Source organism: Hemiscyllium ocellatum, chromosome 26 (assembly GCF_020745735.1).
Source record: "Hemiscyllium ocellatum isolate sHemOce1 chromosome 26, sHemOce1.pat.X.cur, whole genome shotgun sequence".
Lineage (NCBI taxonomy): Eukaryota > Metazoa > Chordata > Chondrichthyes > Orectolobiformes > Hemiscylliidae > Hemiscyllium > Hemiscyllium ocellatum.
This window is the reverse complement of record NC_083426.1, coordinates 8,631,805-8,651,678: the sequence shown is the minus strand read 5'-3', so window position 1 is coordinate 8,651,678 and position 19,874 is coordinate 8,631,805. Positions and strand designations below refer to the sequence as shown.

General features: G+C 44.1%; 1 protein-coding gene across 2 annotated transcripts in view; it reads left to right on the top strand.

The window, feature by feature from the left end:
• Positions 1-19,874, top strand: part of cntn2 (contactin 2) — a 224,344-nt gene that overhangs the window by 155,091 nt on the left and 49,379 nt on the right. For both annotated transcript variants that reach the window (XM_060845329.1, XM_060845328.1), the window contains exons 10-14: positions 2,530-2,659; positions 3,286-3,436; positions 10,284-10,411; positions 10,579-10,754; positions 14,269-14,389. In XM_060845329.1, the coding sequence (XP_060701312.1) occupies positions 2,530-2,659; positions 3,286-3,436; positions 10,284-10,411; positions 10,579-10,754; positions 14,269-14,389 (706 nt within the window). The remainder of the gene's footprint in view (positions 1-2,529; positions 2,660-3,285; positions 3,437-10,283; positions 10,412-10,578; positions 10,755-14,268; positions 14,390-19,874) is intronic.

Here is a 19,874-nt window from a genome sequence, read left to right as displayed (position 1 = left end):
GGTGGGATGCCCTTCAGAGGGTCGGTGCAGACTTGATGGGCTGAATGACCTCTACCTGCACAGCAGGGACTCTTGACATTTATTCATTCTCAGGATGTGGGATGTGGGAATCACTGGCAAGATTGTTATGTATTGATTATCTGTAGTTGCCCTTGAGAAGGGAATGATGGGGTTTCACATTGGACTGCTACTACCAAGGGGGTGAAGGTGTTAAGTAGGAAATCCACATACCAGGAGCACATAGACAGGGGACTGTAGCCTGTAATGTGATGCTGAACTAATCCACACATCGCCAAGACTTAATATGATTCAGCACACAGCCTGCATCCTGGCTCCCTTGCATGGATTAAATTTGAACCTTTGATCTCATCACACTGTTATAATTCAGCTGATGTTAATAGTACACCGATCCCAGAGGGAAACTTGGCCTGTTAGATCCCAAGCCTTTATTTTAGATTGTGGAGGCCAGTTACTGAACACAAGTGGTTGCCAATGTACTTTTAACACAAAAGAACAAAGCATTTTTTCAACATGGGAAAAATAGCATGAATGATATTACACTAGACAAAAAGGTAGAAAAGACTTCATTATAAATTTCAAATTCTTAATATTCCTTTTATTCCAGCATTATCCTTAGAACAACCTAAACCAAAGAGTCACTATTATCTCCAAAGTAAAACCTCTCATTCAGGCTGGCACAGTAGTAACCAGTTCCCTTTGGACAAATTTCTGTACAATCACAAGATGCTATTTTCTTCAACTGTTATTTATAGTGATTGTAATGAAGTCAGCCAGATGGACCTCATAGAATGAGTTCCATGACTGGGGTTGTTAAGCTGGTCCAATAAGGGAGCCCTGGCTGACAGCTATAAACAGGGGTGTCAGAGGTTCTGTTCTGAGAGCAGGTTCTGAGGGAGCCAGACCAGTGTAAATAAAGGGTGATGGGATACCGGTCTCTGTATTTCAGTATCTCTCCCTCAGCTACCTAAAACAAACTGAAAAACAAACTCACTATCACTTTAACCTCAAAACAAACATATTCCTAAACTCAATTTCCAGCAATTTTCTTCAGAATTCTTACTCAAGAGTGCAACACTTCAGCCTGTGATTTGGGCCACACACCCATATACAGACTGACTGGCTTTCTGGATTGTTTTGCCTCTCGGTATTACCGGACCCCTGTCACCAGACTGCAGCGCGATTGTTTTTATCATCTGCCTTCTTTTCAATGTACTGAACTGTTAAACCCCATCTTCACTTCACGGGTGTTAAAACCTCATCAAAATGCACTTAAACAAACTCCAGAGTCCTTGTCACCAAGACCCCAGCTCTCAAATGATACTTTAACACCAACTAACCATGTCTTCCTCTTCTTAACACAAAACAAACATGATTTAATTTAAAATTAAAGTTGGCCTCAATGACATAACCTTCCAGGAAGGGTGGCTTCAACAATCGACCTCGTATTATCAGTTGATGGGACAAGTACTGGGTTGGGCAGTTGTTGGCTGTTCAACCTGGTGACCTTTCTTTGTCTCTGAGCCTTGACCATAAAGAATCACCTGCTATTTGACAAGTGTGGGCATCACAGTAGCATTGCAGGTTATCTAATGATTGCAAGGATCACTGGGAAATAATGACAGGCAATGAGGGAAAAATGGCGTTGGATGTGAGGAATGTCATGGAGGATGATGGGTATTATTTCACAGGTCTTTCAAATGGTCATGTTCCCTGCTATCTGATTCTAAGTGAGACTGATTAAGGAGGCTAGAAGACATGATACAGTATAGAATCATAGAATCCTTACAGTGTGGAAACAGGCCATTCAACACATTGAGCCCATACTGACCCTTCAAAGAACATCACATCCAGATCCACCTGTACCCTTTCCCTGTAACCCTGCTTTGCCCATGGCCAATCCACCTTAACCTGTACATCTCTGGACCGAGGGAGGAAACCAGAGGAAACTCACACAGACATGGGGAGAATATGCAAACTCCACACAAATAGTCACTCAAGGCGGGGCATCAAACCCAAGTGCCTGGTGCTGTGAGATAGCAATGCTAACCACTGAGCTGCCATGTTACCCCCTCCAACATTGTGTCAGGCACAACATTGAACCATAATGATTTCTTCCTGTTTAATGGCATGTTTCATGAGTTACTTGAAAGCTATTTTTAAATACTGGATCATAATATTTTATATTGAGTGGTCACTGGGAAATGGTGAATTTGAAGCACGTGTTTGAATTTGGTACTGGTACCTGCACAGATTGGGTATGGGTTGCCTAACTGCCAAGTTGGCACGTTCCACACCTATTCCATGCCAAAGCACTCAGGTAACCCCTAAGGCCTTTCCAAACGAAGTTACCCAGACAGTCATTGGAATTGGGAAACCTGAATTAATTCTCATCTTCTGAAGCTAATGTGGTCAATTGCATAAGCCCTATTGGGTTGGAGGGAGGAATACTCTTCCTGAATCCATTGTGTTCCCCGCTATCCTTTAAGGCATTAACTTTGACTTTTTCAGAACCGCATTGTAGTCAACAATTGCGCGTTGCGCATTTTGAAACTCGTTAAGGATGACTCAGGAATGTACCAGTGTGTTGCCGAGAACAAACACGGGACCATTTATGCGAACGCAGAATTGAAGGTTCAAGGTTAGTTGAATATTGCTCGTAATAAAAACCTCTTCATCCAAGGCACTCTGAGCTGAGCTGAGAATTCAACATCATTGCACATGCTCATTGAGTAGAGAGTAGTCATGTTGCAGTCAAGAAAACACCAAAGTCATGGAGTCATACAGCATGGAAACAGACCCTTCGGACAAACACCAGCCGTGTTTCCAAACTAAACTAGCCCTACCTGCTTGTGCTTGGCCCATATCACTCCACACATTTCCTATTCATGTACTTGTCCAATGTCTCTTAAATGGTGTAACTGTACCTGCATCCACCAACTTCTCTGGCAGTTTATTCCACACATGAACCACTCCCAAACTCATCACTCCCACTGAATGCACTTCCCTAACATTTAACCACCTTTGCATGGGGCATTGCACCTTTGCATTTACAAGCTTTGCCTCTTTCTTGATGCCTGTAAAACTGCACCCCTTACTTGAAACCTGACCTTATTCCCATTGAGTCCACTAATGCGACAGAGTAGAAGCTGTACAATGTGAGAGTGAGCAGCCAGCAGAGTGTGGGAATGATATCTACACTGTTGCTACTGGCTCTGATCTGCTTTGAATTATTCCTTTCAGTAATGTCCCATCTTACATTCTCAGAATTGGCTCCAGATTTTCAATCGAAGCCAGTGAAGCGGCTAATTCCAGCGGCGAGGGGAGGGGAGGTCCTGATTGAGTGCAAACCCCGTGCAGCACCCCAACCGAACATCTTCTGGACAAAAGGGACCGAGATACTTTCCAACAGCACAAGGTCAGTGACGAAAACAACCTCATCAACAAGACATGCTGCAAGGCCACAGGAGTTGGGAAAGATTTCCATTGAGTTGAATTGAAGAGTCGAGATCATGTGCAGACCTTACTAATAGGGCAGAACATAGACACTGTGCAAACATAGAGACTGTGTAGAACATCGATACTATGTAGAACATCGACACTGTGTAGAACATCGACACTGTGTAGAACATAGACCCTGTGCAGAACATAGACCCTGTGCAGAACATAGAAACTGTGCAAAACATCGACACCGCGTAGAACATAGACCCTGTGCAGAACATAGAAACTGTGTAGAACATAGACACTGTGTAGAACATAGACCCTGTGCCGAACATAGACCCTGTGCAGAACATAGAAACTGTACAGAACATCGACACCGTGTAGAACATAGACCCTGTGCAGAACATAGAAACTGTGCAGAACATAAACACTGTGTAGAACATAGACCCTGTGCAGAACATAGACCCTGTGCAGAACATAGAAACTGTGCAGAACATAGACCCTGTGCAGAACATAGACCCTGTGCCGAACATAGACCCTGTGCAGAACATAGAAACTGTGTAGAACATAGACCCTGTGCAGAACATAGAAACTGTGTAGAACATAGACACTGTGTAGAACATAGACCCTGTGCCGAACATAGACCCTGTGCAGAACATAGAAACTGTACAGAACATCGACACCGTGTAGAACATAGACCCTGTGCAGAACATAGAAACTGTGCAGAACATAGACACTGTGTAGAACATAGACCCTGTGCAGAACATAGACCCTGTGCAGAACATAGAAACTGTGCAGAACATAGACACTGTGTAGAACATAGACCCTGTGCCGAACATAGACCCTGTGCAGAACATAGAAACTGTGTAGAACATAGACCCTGTGCAGAACATAGACCCTGTGCAGAACATAGAAACTGTGCAGAACACCGACACCGTGTAGAACATAGACCCTGTGCAGAACATAGAAACTGTGCAGAACATAGAAACTGTGCAGAACATCGACACCGTGTAGAACATAGACCCTGTGCAGAACATAGAAACTGTGCAGAACATAGAAACTGTGTAGAACATAGACCCTGTGCAGAACATAGAAACTGTGCAGAACATAGACACTGTGTAGAACATAGACCCTGTGCAGAACATAGACCCTGTGCAGAACATAGAAACTGTGCAGAACATCGACACCGTGTAGAACATAGACCCTGTGCAGAACATAGAAACTGTGCAGAACATCGACACCGTGTAGAACATAGACCCTGTGCAGAACATAGAAACTGTGCAGAACATAGAAACTGTGCAGAACATAGACACTGTGCAGAACATAGACCCTGTGCAGAACATAGACCCTGTGCAGAATATAGAAACTGTGCAGAACATAGACGCTGTGTAGAACATAGACCCTGTGCTGAACATAGACCCTGTGCAGAACATAGAAACTGTGCAGAACATGGACACTGTGTAGAACATAGAAACTGTGCAGAACATAGACACTGTGTAGAACATAGACCCTGTGCAGAACATAGACCCTGTGCAGAACATAGACACTGTGTAGAACATAGAAACTGTGCAGAACATAGACCCTGTGCAGAACATAGAAACTGTGCAGAACATAGACCCTGTGCAGAACATAGACCCTGTGCAGAACATAGACCCTGTGCAGAACATAGAAACTGTGTAGAACATAGACCCTGTGCCGAACATAGACCCTGTGCAGAACACACACTCTGTGCAGAACGTCCAACCTATGCAGAACACACCCAGTGCAGAATGTAGATCCTGTGTACAACATACACCCTGTGAAAAATACAAACCCTATGCAGAACACACACCCTGTGCAGAACGTAGACTGTGTGCAAAACGTAGACCCTGTGCAGAATGTAGACCGTGTGCAGAACATGCAACCTATGCAGAATATACACCCTGTGCAAAACACAGAGCCTGTGCAGAACTTAGATTGTGTGCAGAATGTAAACCCATGCAGAACATAGACCGCATGCAGATCGTAGACCCCGTGCAGAATGTAGACCATGTGCAGAACGTAAAACCTGTGCAGAATGTAGAGCCCATGCAATACACACACAATGTGCAGAACGTAGATCTTGTGCAGAACATACAACCTGTACAGAATATACACCCTGTGCAGAACGTAGACCCTGTGCAGATCGTAGACCCCGTGCAGAACATAGACCCCGTGTGGAACGTAGACCCCGTGCAGAATGTAGACCCCGTGCAGAACATAGACCCCGTGCAGAACGTAGACCCTGTGCAGAACATAGATCCCGTGCAGAACGTAGACCCTGTGCAGAACATAGACCCTGTGCAGAACATAGACCCCGTGCAGAACGTAGACCCTGTGCAGAACATAGACCCTGTGCAGAACATAGACCCCGTGCAGAACGTAGACCCCGTGCAGAATGTAGACCCTGTGCAGAACATAGACCCCGTGCAGAACGTAGACCCTGTGCAGAACATAGACCCCGTGCAGAACATAGACCCCGTTAAGAAAGTAGACCCGGTGCAGAATGTAGACCCTGTGGAGAACATAGACCCCGTGCAGAATGTAGACCCTGTGGAGAACATAGACCCCGTACAAAATCCCATCACAGTTAGAAAGCATTAGAAGAAACCTTTATTTGGCGCGATTGGTCATATAGCGGAGGTGGGGAATGGTCTTAGTCTAGTGGAATGCGATAACTAATATTCTCTATGATCTTGACCTCTGTCCTCAGCTTTCGCTGGGTATGTCACTGGTTTAGATAAAATTGAGTTTATATTGAAGATTGAGGATGTTAGCAAGTCTGAGCCACAGTGGGTAGTAACCAGTTACATACAGAAAGGCACGGGCCGCTTACACAAGTGGGAGAACAGTTATGCCAGAGCAATCCATGCTATCCCAGTCGGAGACCATTCAGCCCACCAGGTCTGTGCTGTTCATTTGAACAAGTTACTCACTTAGCTCCCATCCTTTCTCCCTATTGCCTCACAATCTTTCTTTTCTTTTTCTGATTTATTTTTCGGCACATCACGGTTGTTAACAATCTGAAATGCACTGTGCAAGAGCAGTGTAAGCAGATTCAGTGATAACTTTGAACAGTGAACTGGAATTTTGTACCCATGAACTGGAAACACTTGCAGGATGATGGGGAGAGAGCAAGAGGAATACCTTCAAGGAGATGGCACAGTTTTGATGGACCAAATGGCCTGTCTGATCGTACACTGAGAGGCTTTGAGAATTTTTTTTCTATTCAGACTGTTGTTAGTGAATGCTGCAGTGGATATAAAATCAAGATGCATGGCATTATGGGTAAAGTATTAGCATGGATACAGGATTGGTTGACTAACAGGAAGCTAAGAGTGCAGATAAATGAATGCTATTCTGGTTGGCAATCAGTAACTAGTGGTGTGCCTCAGGGATCAGTGTAGGGACCACAATTATTCACAATTTACAAAGATGATTTGGAGTTTGGGACCACGGGTACTGTGTGAAAGTTTGCTGATGACACTAAGATGAGTGGCAGATCGAAGTGTACAGAGGACTGTGAAACTTTGCAGGGGAACATAGATACATTGAATGAGTGGGCAAAGGTCTGGCAGATGGAATACAATGTTAATAAATACAAAGTCATTCATTTTGGTCGGAGTAATTGTAAATAAAATTATTATTTGAATGGTAAAAAGTTGCAGCAGGCTGCTATGCAGAGGGACCTGGGTGTCCTTGTGCATGAATCACAGAGGGTTGGTCTGCAGGTACAACAAATAATTCAGAAAGCAAATGGAATTTTGTCCTTCATTGCTAAAGGGATTGAGTGTAAAAGCAGGGAGGTTATGTTGCAGCTGCATAGGGTGCTGGTGAGGCCACACCTGGAAAAAGTGAGGACTGCAGATGCTGGAGATCAGAGCTGAAAATGTTTTGCTGGAAAAGCGCAGCAGGTCAGGCAGCATCCAAGGAGCAGGAGATTCCTAAAGAAGGGCTCATGCCAGAAATGTCAGCTCTCCTGCTCCTTGGATGCTGACTGACCTGCTGCGCTTTTCCAGCAACACATTTTCAGGCCACACCTGGAGTACTGTGGGCAGTTTTGATCTCCTTGAGAAAGGATGTACTGACACTGGAGGGGGTACAGAGGAGGTTCATTAGATTGATTCTGGCTTATGAGGAGAGACTGAGAAGACTGGGATTATATTCATTGGAATTTAGAAGAGTGAGGGGGGAATCTTACAGAAACTTATATGATTATGAAGGGAATGGATAAGATAGAAGTAGAGAGGATGTTTCCACTGGCAGGTGAAACTAGGACAAGAGGGCATAGCCTCCAAATTATGGGGAGCAGATTTAGGACTGAATTGAGAAGGAACTTCTTCACCCAGAGCATTGTGGATCTATGGAATTCCCTGCCCAGTGAAGCAGTTGACACTACTTCAGTAAACATTTTTAAAGCTAAGATAGTTTTTTTTGAACAATAAAGGAATTAAGGAATTCGGTGAGAGGGCGGGTAAGTGGAGCTGAGTTTATGAAAAGATCAGCCATGATCTTTTTGAATGGTGGAGCAGGTTTGATGGGCAACTCCTGCTCCTAGTGCTTCATTCTTAGTTAGACATGGACATTGAATCTATGAAAGGGTGTCACTTATTGGGCCTGCTGCTTGGATGCCCTTGCTGAGATGGTGATGAGTCCCTTCCTTGAACTGCAGTGGTCTACGTGAATAAATACTTTGGTTCTGTTCCAATGGCGTGTTAGAAGTTTCAGGGGCACCGTGTCGCTATGGGCCTGAAACTGGATAAGGAGAGCTGTGATCTTTCCCCAGAGAGAAGGTCAGGAAGGATTTCATGACAATCTAGTTGTTACACAGTCACCATTACCAACACTAGCTTTTAATTGAACATTTGATTGATTGGTTGTGTTTAAATTAACCAACTGAAATGGGATGCAAGCTGACACCAGCAGCTCAGAACACTGGATTACTAATTCAGTAATTGAATCATACTGTGCTGAGGTCGTGGTGCATAGATTTACTGGAGATTAAATCTTCCTAATCTCAAAGAGTTTAAACAATGATGTGGAACATGTCTATCAAACAAGAAGCCAGAAGGTACACATTCAAGGTCAGAGAGGTTCAAATGTACTTTTTAAATAAACTTAGTGTGAGCTGACAAATTGAAGTGATTTGTCAGAGGGATTGTAGCAGAAAATAGAATGATCAGTCTCCAATGGAGCAGAGGCAGTGAAAGGCAAACAGTGATATGTCTGTCTTTACAGGGAATGGGAGGGGGATGAGGTTGGGAAAGGTTGCCTCAGCAGGAATATCTGACTGGCAAGCTTCCCTTTAATGAGTGAGAACTGAGCTGTGGTGGTGGTGGTGGTGGTGGAGGGGGGCGGGGGGTGCGTTTGGCATGTAAACATGAATCCTAATCTCAAATACACGCTACTGAGGTACAACAACTGAGTCCATGTGGCTAACGTTGTGTTGGCATTATGGGTTTTCTACAGGGGAGAGGATGCACTCTGAGAGATTCTGAGTGTGTTACAAGTTGGCGTTGAGTCAAGTAATGGTTCTGAGAGAGTTAATGTTGAAGTTACATTCAGTTCCAACCAGTCTGACTATGTCACTTAGCCTAGACTTGGAAAAGAATCATAGAACCCCTCCAGTGCAGGAAGAGACTATTTGGCCCATCTAGTTTGCACTGATCCTCTGAAGATCATCCCACCCTATACCTGTAACCCCACATTTCCCAAGGCTAATTCACCTAACCTGCATATCTTTGGACTGTGGGAGGAAACCAGAGCACCCGGCAGAAACACACATAGACATGGGGAGAATGTGCAAACTCCACACAGACAGTTACCTGAAGGTGGGATCAAATCCAGGTTCCTGGCACTGTGAGGTAGCAGTACTAACCACTGAGCCAGCGCGCCACCCAGTCCCTATGAAGACTGACATATCATCTCTGACACTTATTAGTCTTCATGATTATACCTCGCCAGTCAGCGTGACTTGTGGCTGCTGCTGCTGTGCAATAAACCAAGTATCAGATAGGTCGAGAAGTTAAGAAGAACAATGAGGTATCTTATAGAAACTGCTAAAATTCTAACAGACTCGACAGGATGAATGCAGAAACAATGTTCCCAATGACCAGAGAGTCCAGAAGCAGGGGGTCACAGTCTAAGGAGTACAGGGTAGGCTATTAATGGGAGAAATGTCATCACCCAGACTGCAGTGAGCCTGTGGAATTCTCTATCTTCAACTTGTTACATCAACTTGTAGAACCTCTCAGACCACATTCTGACAAAATGAAAGCCGTTGAGGACAAAACGTTAAACGTTTTCAGGAAGAAATTAGATCCATTCCTTAGACAGAAATTGACCAACGGGTATGGGGAGAAAGCAGGAACACGGGATTGAGCTGGATAATCAGTCACAATCCTGCTGAAAAGGTACAGAGACTAGACTACTCTTGCTTTTACTTTGTAAGTTGCAAAAGTCTTGGCTTATTAAGACTCAATCGTGGTTTACACGGCTGATTAGATAGACTCCAGAACCCAGCATAGATATCTGCTCACTGCTTGGTTTTTGTCCCCATTTTATTGTCCCACCAGGAGCTATCTACTTTGTTTATGGATTTAGTTTAAAGAATGTAAAGGGAGATTGGTGTCAGCTATCTAGCCCAAACAGAAGTCAGAAGTTGCTACTGCAACTAGAAAGCTCTATCTTTGGGGTCTCCCTAGCCCATGAGCCACCCAATGAAAATTTGACTGAATATCTAGTCCTGAGAGCATTTCTGATTGATAATTATGCTACTCCCATAAATCTCTGTTTTGTTCGAGCAGAACCACGGTATTTGCAAATGGTACCTTGAGAATTCGGAACATAAGCCGAATGGATGAAGGAAAATACACCTGTTTTGCAGAGAATTCCAAGGGAAAAGCAAACAGCACAGGCATCGTGTCAGTCAGAGGTCAGTTGATTTTTTTTCCAGTCACTAAATGAAACCCCAGAAAACCTCATTTCTCTTTCTGAATGTTTACACACATTCTGGCAATCTCTTCCCTCTCAATCTCCGTTTCAGCCTTTTTGCATCCTCCTTTCTTGACTCATTCTTCTGTTCCTCCTATATTCTTACAGACGCCACAAAGATTACTCTTGCCCCATCCAACGCTGATATCAACCTTGGTGAAGATGTTGTGTTGCAGTGCCATGCAAGTCACGATCCCACCATGGACCTCACATTCACCTGGTCAGTCAATGACTCTCCTATAGACTTTGACCTAATGGGGGAGCACTTCCATCGTGTTTCAATGGTGAGTACACTTTCAAATTCTTCCCTGGCTTCACTCGTCATTGTTAGTACAACTTCCTCCAACTCTGCGGCTGCCCTGGAAGTTTGCTTTCATCTGATTCTGGCATCTTGTCCAAGCCCCATTTTAATCAGCCCTCCAAATGCAGCCTTGCCTTCAGCTGCCCTGAGGCCCTAAAGTCTGGAATTCCCTCCTTAACTCTTTCCATCTCTAGCTCCGCTTCCTGCTTCTTTAAGTCAGAGATGAAAAAAGGAGGCTGGAAGAACACAGCAAGCCAGGCAGCATCAGGAGGTGGGGGATCGATGTTTTGGTTGTAACCCTTCTTCAGGACTGGGCTGAATTACAGGAAGGATGTTGAAGCATTGGAAAGGGTGCAGAGTAGATTTACCAGGATGTTGCCTAGTATGGAGGGAAACTCTTATGAGGAAAGGCTGCGGGGCTGGCTGTTTTTGTTAGAGAAAAGATTAAGAGGTGACTTAATTGACGCATACGGGCGGCATGTGGGCAGCATGGTGGCACAGTGGTTAGCACTGCTGCCTCACAGCGCCAGAGACTCGGGTTCAATTCCCGCCTGTGTGGAGTTTGCACATTCTCCCTGTGTCTGCATGGGTTTCCTCCGGGTGCTCCAGTTTCTTCCCACAGTCCAAAAATGTGCAGGATAGGTGAATTGGCCATGCTAAATTGCCCGTAGTGTTAGGTGAAGGGGTAAATGTAGGTCTGGGTGGGTTGGTCTTCCGAGGGTTGGTGTGGATTTGTTGGGCCGAAGGGCCTGTTTCCGCACTGTAAGTAATCTAATCATACAAAATGATCAGAGAATTAGATAGGGTGGACAGTGAGAGCCTTTTCCCTCAGATAGTCATGGCTAGCACAAGGGGCCATAGCTTTGAATTGAAGGGTGATACTCGCTAACTTTAAGGGCATTTAATGGTCATCGGATAAACATATGGATGATAGTAGAATAGTATAGGATAGATGGGCTTTAGATTGGTTTCACAGGCCAGCGCAACATCGAGGGCTGAAGGTCTATATTGTGCTGTAATGTTCTATGTTTTATGTTCTAAATCAGCCTTTAAAATCTACCTCTGACTGAGCTTTTGATTACTTACTCTAATATCTCCTCATGTTCTTCAATGTCAAATGATAATTGGCAATGCTCATGTGAAGCAACTTGGGATGGTTGCTGCATTAAGAAAGCTACAGGAATCCAGGTTGTTGTTGGTTGCCTGGATATGAAAGAAATATAATTTCAACAAAAATATTGTCGCTTGGGGAAAGCTGGATCCCTAAATATAAATATTTAATGAACATCAGCATTAATGTACATAGTGCACAACAGAGCAATAAGTAAAATATTTAGAACTTTGCCAATCAATCATTTATTCAGCAACAGAATAATCTAAGTTAGTGCAATGCTTTTCTGTAAAAACACACTTAACATTAATAAGATAGATTTTCAAATATCTAATTGGACTATAGCACTGGATAGCATTATACCTTCAAGAAATGACTCCTGGGGTAGAATTAAAAGTCATATAGAGCCATTGACTGATAGAGATGTACAGCATGGAAACAGTCCCTATGGTCCAACCCGTCCATGCCGACCAGATATCCCAACCCAGTCTAGTCCCACCTTCCAGCACCCGGTCCATATCCCTCCAAGCCCTTCCTATTCATATATTAATCCAGATGCCTTTTAAATGCTATAATTGTACCAGCTTCCACCACTTCCTCTGGCAACCCATTCCACACAGACACACCAACCTCTGTGTGAAAAAGTTGCCCCTGAGGTCTCTTTTATATCTTTCCCCTCTCACCCTAAACCTATGCCCTCTAGTTTTGGACTCCCCAACCCCAGGGAAAAGACTTTGTCTATTTATCGTATCCATGCCCCTCATAATTTTATAAACCTCTATAAGGTCACCTCTCAGCCTCCGAAGCTCCAGGGAAAACAGCCCCAGCCTGTTCAGCCTCTCCCTATAGCTCAAATCCTCCAACCCTGGCAACATCTTTGTAAATCTTTTCTGAACCCTTTCAAGCTTCAGAACATCCTTCCGATAGGAAGGAGACCAGAATTCTACTCAATATTCCAAAAGTGGCCTAACCAATGTCCTGTACAGCCACAACATGACCTCCCAACTCCTGTACTCAGTACTCTGACCAATAAAGGATAGCATACCAAACGCCTTCTTCACTATTCTGTCTACCTGCGACTCCACTTATGGAGAAAGGTAAATTGATTAGGAACAGTCAGCATGGATTTATGAAGGAAATGTCACACTGACTTGCTGGAGTTTTTTGAAGAGATGGCAGTGTAAGGGTAAGAGTGTTGATTTGGTGTACATGGATTTCCAAAAGGCACTTGACACAATGCCAAACAGCAGGCCTGAGAGGAAAGTTATAGCGCATGAGGTAAACTGGACAAAGCAACATACTGAGGGATAGAAAGCAATATTAGAAGTGCAAGGGTAAATGGGTATTTTCTTGGGCAGGATAAAGGATTGTAGTGCAGTTCCCTGGGGGCAAGTACTGGGACACTTGATCTTCCTGATATATGTAAATGATCAGGTTCATGGTGTGAGGAGGCCAATTTCAAACCTTGCGGACAAAAGTAGACTTGTGGGAATTGCAAACCGCGAGGAGAACAGTGTGAAAGTTCGGAGGTTGAGAAGTTGGTGAATAGCAGATGAAGTTCGATGCAGTGTGTGAGGTGATGCATTTTGGTAGGAAGGACATGCAGAGATAGTATGAAATAAAAGTTATGATTCTAAAGGGTGTGTAGGAGTAGAGAGATCGTGGGTATATATGTAAGTGATTAAAAGTGCATGATATTAGGAAGAACTGTTATTAAAATATGCAGTTTTCTAGGCTTCACAAATAAGGGCACAGGGTACAAGAGCAGGAATATATCATGACTGACCAAGCCAAACCCCTTTTAGCTCCCTTTATGAACACACCCACCCCCCATAAATACACATTCACACACACTCACACATATATACTTTAAATTATAAACACATGAGGCCATAATAATTTTAACGTTGAGGTGCAGCCATAGTGGGAGCCAGTCTATATCATTGATCACAGGGGTGGTCGGTAAGCAGAGGTTAGCGTGAATGAGGGATCGGGAACTTGGACAGGCTGTCCCCTAATGCATTCTGCTGTTTGGGGTGCAGGGATAATGACCCATGGCGTTCGGTTTGGAAGCATGAAATAGCCAGCACTTTCCATAGCTGACAGTTATTTTAACTCACGTTCCTACAGTCGTTGCCAAGACTAAGATGTGATCACTTTACTGATCAAAACAATTTGTTGTTGTGACAAGTGCATTGGGAAAGCAGAACCTGGGAAGAACTGGTAACACAAGCTAGAAAGGGCTGTCTTCCAACTGTGTGTCTGGCCTTGTCACCTCCAATTGGAGTGACTAGAGGAAACTGGTGTCACTCTTTGAGTGATACGGGAGGAGTCATTTGTGCCACTGTCTTATGGATATTGAATGTTTCTACCTTTCTACCCACAGCGGGAAACAATTGGAGATCTCAAGATAACCAATGTACAGCTGAAACATTCTGGAATATACACATGCACTGCTCAGACAGTGGTGGACAGTGCCTCTGCGTCTGCAATGCTGGTTGTGAGAGGTGAGCTCCATTACACTGAATTACTACAGTATTTGCAATATACTAACCGGGCTATTCAGCTCCAATTGGTTTATCAAGATTTGCATGTTCTCCAAAAGTCTCCCCCCATCTTTTGTCATTTAACCCAATCAGCACACTTCAATTTCTTACTCCCTTATACCTTTACTTTGCTTTCTCTATTTACCTCAACCACTGCCTGGAGTGAAAATGGGAAAACTTTTTTTTAGATTAGATTAGATTACTTACAGTGGGGAAACAGGCCCTTCGGCCCAACAAGTCCACACCGACCCGCCGAAGTGCAACCCACCCATACCCCTACATTTACCCCTTACCTAACACTACGGGCAATTTAGCACGGCCAATTCACCTGACCCGCACATATTTGGACTGTGGGAGGAAACCGGAGCACCCGGAGGAAACCCACGCAGACACGGGGAGAACGTGCAAACTCCACACAGTCAGTCGCCTGAGGCGGGAACTGGTGCAGATGCTTAAAATTATGAAGGGTTTTGATAGAGTAATTAACCTGAAACTGTTTCCATTGTAATCAGATTTAAGGTCGTTGGCAAGAAGTCCTTTAGACCGTGCACTGTTGCAACCAGGAGTGCACTGCCTCAAAGGATGGTGAAGGAGGATTCAAGTTACAAAATGGAATTTGATTGGGACAGAGCTTTTGCATGATCCATTGGAAAGAGCAGGGATGTAGACACGTTTTCCAAGAGTCATCGCAGGCATGATGGACCAACTGGCCTCCTGCTGAGGTTAAAAGATTGGGTGATTTTTAAAGAAGGAGGGAAAAATGAAGTGTCATAGAGTTATACACCACCGAAATAGATCTTTCAGTCCAACTTATCCGCACTGACCAGATATCCTAAGCTGATCTAATTCTATTTGCCAGCATTTGGTCCATATCCCTCTAAACCCTTCCTATTCACATACCCATCCAGGTGCCTTTTAAATGTTGTAATTGTACCTGCTCCACCAGTTCCTCCGGCAGCTCATTTCATACACACACACCACCTTTTCTGTGAAAGAGTTACCCCTCAGGTCCTTTCCCCTTTCACCTTACACCTTAAAGGTATTCCCTCCAGTTCTGGGTTCCCCTACCCTGGGAAAAAGACCTTGGCTATTCACTCTCTCCATGCCCTTCATGATTTTATAAACCTCTATAAGGTCACCCCTCAGCCTCCGACATTCCAGGGAAAACAGCCCCAGCCAATTCGGCCTCTCCCTACAGCTTAAACCCTCCAACCCTGGCAACATCCTTGTAAATCCTTTCTGAACCCGTTCAAGTTTCACAACATTGTTCCCTCAGCAGGGAAACCAGACTTGTACACAGTATTCCAAAAGTGGCCTGACCAATGTCCTGTACAGCTGCAACATGACCTCCCAACTCCTATACTCTGACCAATAAAGGCAAGCGCGCCATATGCTTTCTTTACTATCCTGCCTACTGCAACTCCATTTTCAAGGAACTATGCACCTGCACCCCGAGGTCTTTTTGTTCGACAACACCTTTAACGCCCTACCATTAACTTACCAAAATGCGCCGCCTCACGTTTATCTAAATTAAACTCCATCTGCCACTCTTCTGGCCCATTGCTGCATCTGATCAAGGGAGTGCAGGGATTAGAAATTGAACGCAGATCAAACCAGTGGGGCGAGTGCATGGTTGTCTGTGACATGAATGGACAGGCTGGCTCTCAGTCTGCTGCTTATTAAAACAGCTCAACATTTAAATCACCGGGGACCTGGGACTTGATTTTCGTTTTTTTTAATTGATATCGGACTGATGTACATGAATCTTTCCAGCCTCCCTTGTTAATTACAGCTCTTTTTGATGCAGAAAATGTCACAGAGATGTGACATATAATCAGCCGCATGCAGATAAAGGGCTGGTTACTTCCGTGAAAGCTAAACCCTCAAGGTCCAACCAACAGCTGGTGTGACAGATGTTTCCAAAAGCTTTCAGGGTCACAAAGGCCCCTTTCATCAAATAATTAAAGGGAAAAGGGAAACCTTGGGAATTGCTTTTCATTCCAATCATTCTCTGAAGCTTTGTTTTATTGAAGAGAACAAGACAAAAACAAGATTTGATTGGGGTCTTTTTTTCTGCAAATGTCAACTGTCTCGCCAGCCTACAGGACTTCACAATGGGTGGGTGGTTCATTGCCATGGTTACTTTGAGAAGACATGTTCCAATGTTTGTACTGAGGTTACCCTCAGCTCTGCACATGCTCCTGACACTGGGCTGCCAACTCTCCAGGATCATCCGGGAGTTAACGGGATTGAAAGAATAATGTCTTGTGGCACGTACAGTTCAGGAAGGAATCCCAGAATAAATAATCCCAGCATTAATTAAGGAGAGCCATTACGGATTTGTTAAAGGCACGGTGACTCAATGGTTAACGCTGCTGCTTCACAGTGTCAGGGACCCAGTTCAAATTCTAGCTTTGGGCCACTGTCTGTGTGGAGTTTGCACATTCTCCCTGTGTCTGCATGGGTTTCCTCCCACAGTCCAAAAATGTACAAGTTAGGTGGATTGGCCATACTAAATTATCCGAGGAGAAAGTGAGGACTGCAGATGCTGGAGATCAGAGCTGAAAATGCCCGACCTGCCTGACCTGCTGCACTTTTCCAGCAACACATACTAAATTATCCATTATGTTCAGGATGGGTAGGTTAGGTGCATGGGGAATGCATGTTAAGATTAGAGTGGTGCTGGAAAAGCACAGCAGGTCAGGCAGCATCCGAGGAGCAGGAAAATCAATGTTTCGGGCAAAAGCGCTTCATCAGAAGCTTGGGGAATGTATGGTCATGGTAAGGTGTTAAAAGGAGTGTTATCAAACAAAGAGAGTTGGGGGTGCAGATGCACGGTTCCTTGAAAGTGGATTTGCAGGTAGACAGGGTGGTAAAGAAGGCATTTGGCGCACTTACCTTTATTGGTCACAACATTGAGTATAGGAGTTGGCATATCATGATGCACCTGTACAGAACATTGGTCAGGGTTACATGGATATGGTAGGTGTCTGAGTGGGATGTTCTTCAGAGGGTCAGTCTGGACTTGGCTGAATGGCCTGTTTCCACACTTTATAGATTGGGTTTTTTGTTTGCTTAAAGCACGTGGAATGAAAGGGAGCTTGGGTATGGAGTTGGCTGAAGAACAGAAAGCAGAGAGTAGCAGAGGCGGTTCTGGACAAGATTAGATAATATGTTCCCCTGGGGGCGACTGCTTTTCTTGGCCTACATTAATAACCTAAGTAGGCGTGCAGGATACAATTTCACATTCGCTGAGCACACAAAACATGGAAATATTGTGAACTATGAGCAGGGTGATGATAAAATGAAAGAAGACATAAGCAGGCTGGTGAGACGCTCTTGCATTATGGTGAGAGGTTAATTTAGTGCAGAGAAGTCTAGAGTGTTGCAATTTGTTAGTAAGAATAAGGAGAGGCAATATAAAGGGTACAATTTTAAAGGTTGCAGGAGCACAGAGAGCTGGGGGTATATCTACTAATGAACCAATGATGTGTCCCATCAGAAAGGGGGCTTAAAAAGCCACTGTAGCCTAAACAAAAGCTTTAAAAGAAACTTAAGTTAAAATGTGATTTTGTAGAAGCCCTACAGTGTGAAAGCAGGCCATTTGGCCCATCAAGTCCACACTGACCCTCTGAAGAGCATTCTACCCAGATACCACCATCCTCCCCCCCTCTCCAATTTCTGTAATCCTGCATTTCCCAAGGGGGGGGGCAAGTTGGGTAAAGCTTTCAAAAGGAAAGATTTTATAGTGAACCTTTAAAACTCATTGGTTCAGCATCAACTGGAGGATTGTGGCCAACTCTATATACCAAGAACATTTTAAGACATTAGAGAGGGTGCAGAGGTGATTCACAAGGATGGTTTCAGGGATGAGAAATTTCACTCATGTGGATAGATTGCTAAGCTATCTTCGATGATAGAGGAGATTTGATGAGAAATGTTCAAAATCATGAGGGTTTTGGACTGTGTGTATAGGGAAAAAATGTTCCCAAAAGACACAGGAGCAGAAATTAGACCATTCAGCCCATCAAAACTGCTCTTTCATTCCATCATGCCTGACAAGTTTCTCAACCCCATTCTCCCGCTTTCTCCCCATAACCCTTGATCCCTTGATATTCAAGACCCTATCTCTCTCAGTCTAAAATATACTCAATGACCTGGCCTCAACGGCCTTCTGTGGCAAAATAAACAAGAGCCAGAGAACAAGCGTTTAAAGTGATTAGCAAAAGAAACAAAAGCGACAAGGAAGAATTTTATTTTTGCAGTGAGTGATTGAGAATATCTGAGAATGTGGTGGGGGTAACTTCAGTCAAGGCCTTCAAAGGACCATTGTCTATTGTGAAAGGATTTACAGGGGTTTGCAGTTGAGGTTTGGGTATGGACGAGGTGCTGTGGCAGAGAGCCACAATGGACGCAATGACCTGAATGAACTGTATGTGCTGTAGCCATTCCTGAAAAAGTTTTAAAAGAATCAATTTTAAAAATTAAATTTTGCTTACATTTTTGAGCTCCTCCGTTTATGATTGTTAAAACTCTTGGAGAGTAATTAGAGAGAAAAGCTATTTGACGGATATTCAGTCAATCTTCCAATTATGTAGTGGAGAGTGCTTCTGCTCTCCCATTGGCTTATGGGAGGGGGCTGGCTGTGGTGATGCACCTATTGCATGTCCAATGAGCTGGGGCAGTTGGTAACACAGTCAAATCTCCAAACAGATCTAGAAAATCCTGATGCCAATCCAGACCATGCAGCTGCCCGTCGGTGACACAAGAGCATAAGACACTGAATCAGAAGGAGGCCATTCAGTCTATTGCATCTGCTCTCCCACTCAGTGAGATCTAACAGTCCTCAACTGTACTTTCCTGCCTTTTCCCCATAACCCATGATTCCTTTACTGACTAAAAATCTACTTCTCTCAGCCTTGAATATACTGAATGACCCATCCTCAACAGCCCTCTGTGGTAAAGAATTCCACACATTCACTGAGTGAAGAAATTCCTCTTCATCTCTATCTTAAGTGGGTCACTCCTCACTCTGAGATTATGCCTTCAGGTCTCCCACGAGGAAAAATAACCTTTCTGCACCTGTTCTGTCAACCCCCTAAAGAATGTTATCTATTTGAATAAGGTCTCCTGTTCTTTTCCAAAACTCCAATGAGTACAGTCCCAATTACTCTACCCCTCCTCAGAACAAAATCCCTTTTGACCTGGAGTCAACCAAGTAAACCTTCATTGGATTGTCTCCAATGGATAAGGACCCCAAAACTGTTCACAGTGTTCCCACTGTGGTCTGATTTGTACTTCGTATAGTATCTGCAAAACTTCTCAACTTTAATAATCCATTCCCTTTGAAATAAAGGTCAACATTCAATGAACCTCCCCTGCTACCCACTTAATGATATGATTCATACATGAGGATACCCCCAAATCCCTCTACCAACAGATTTCT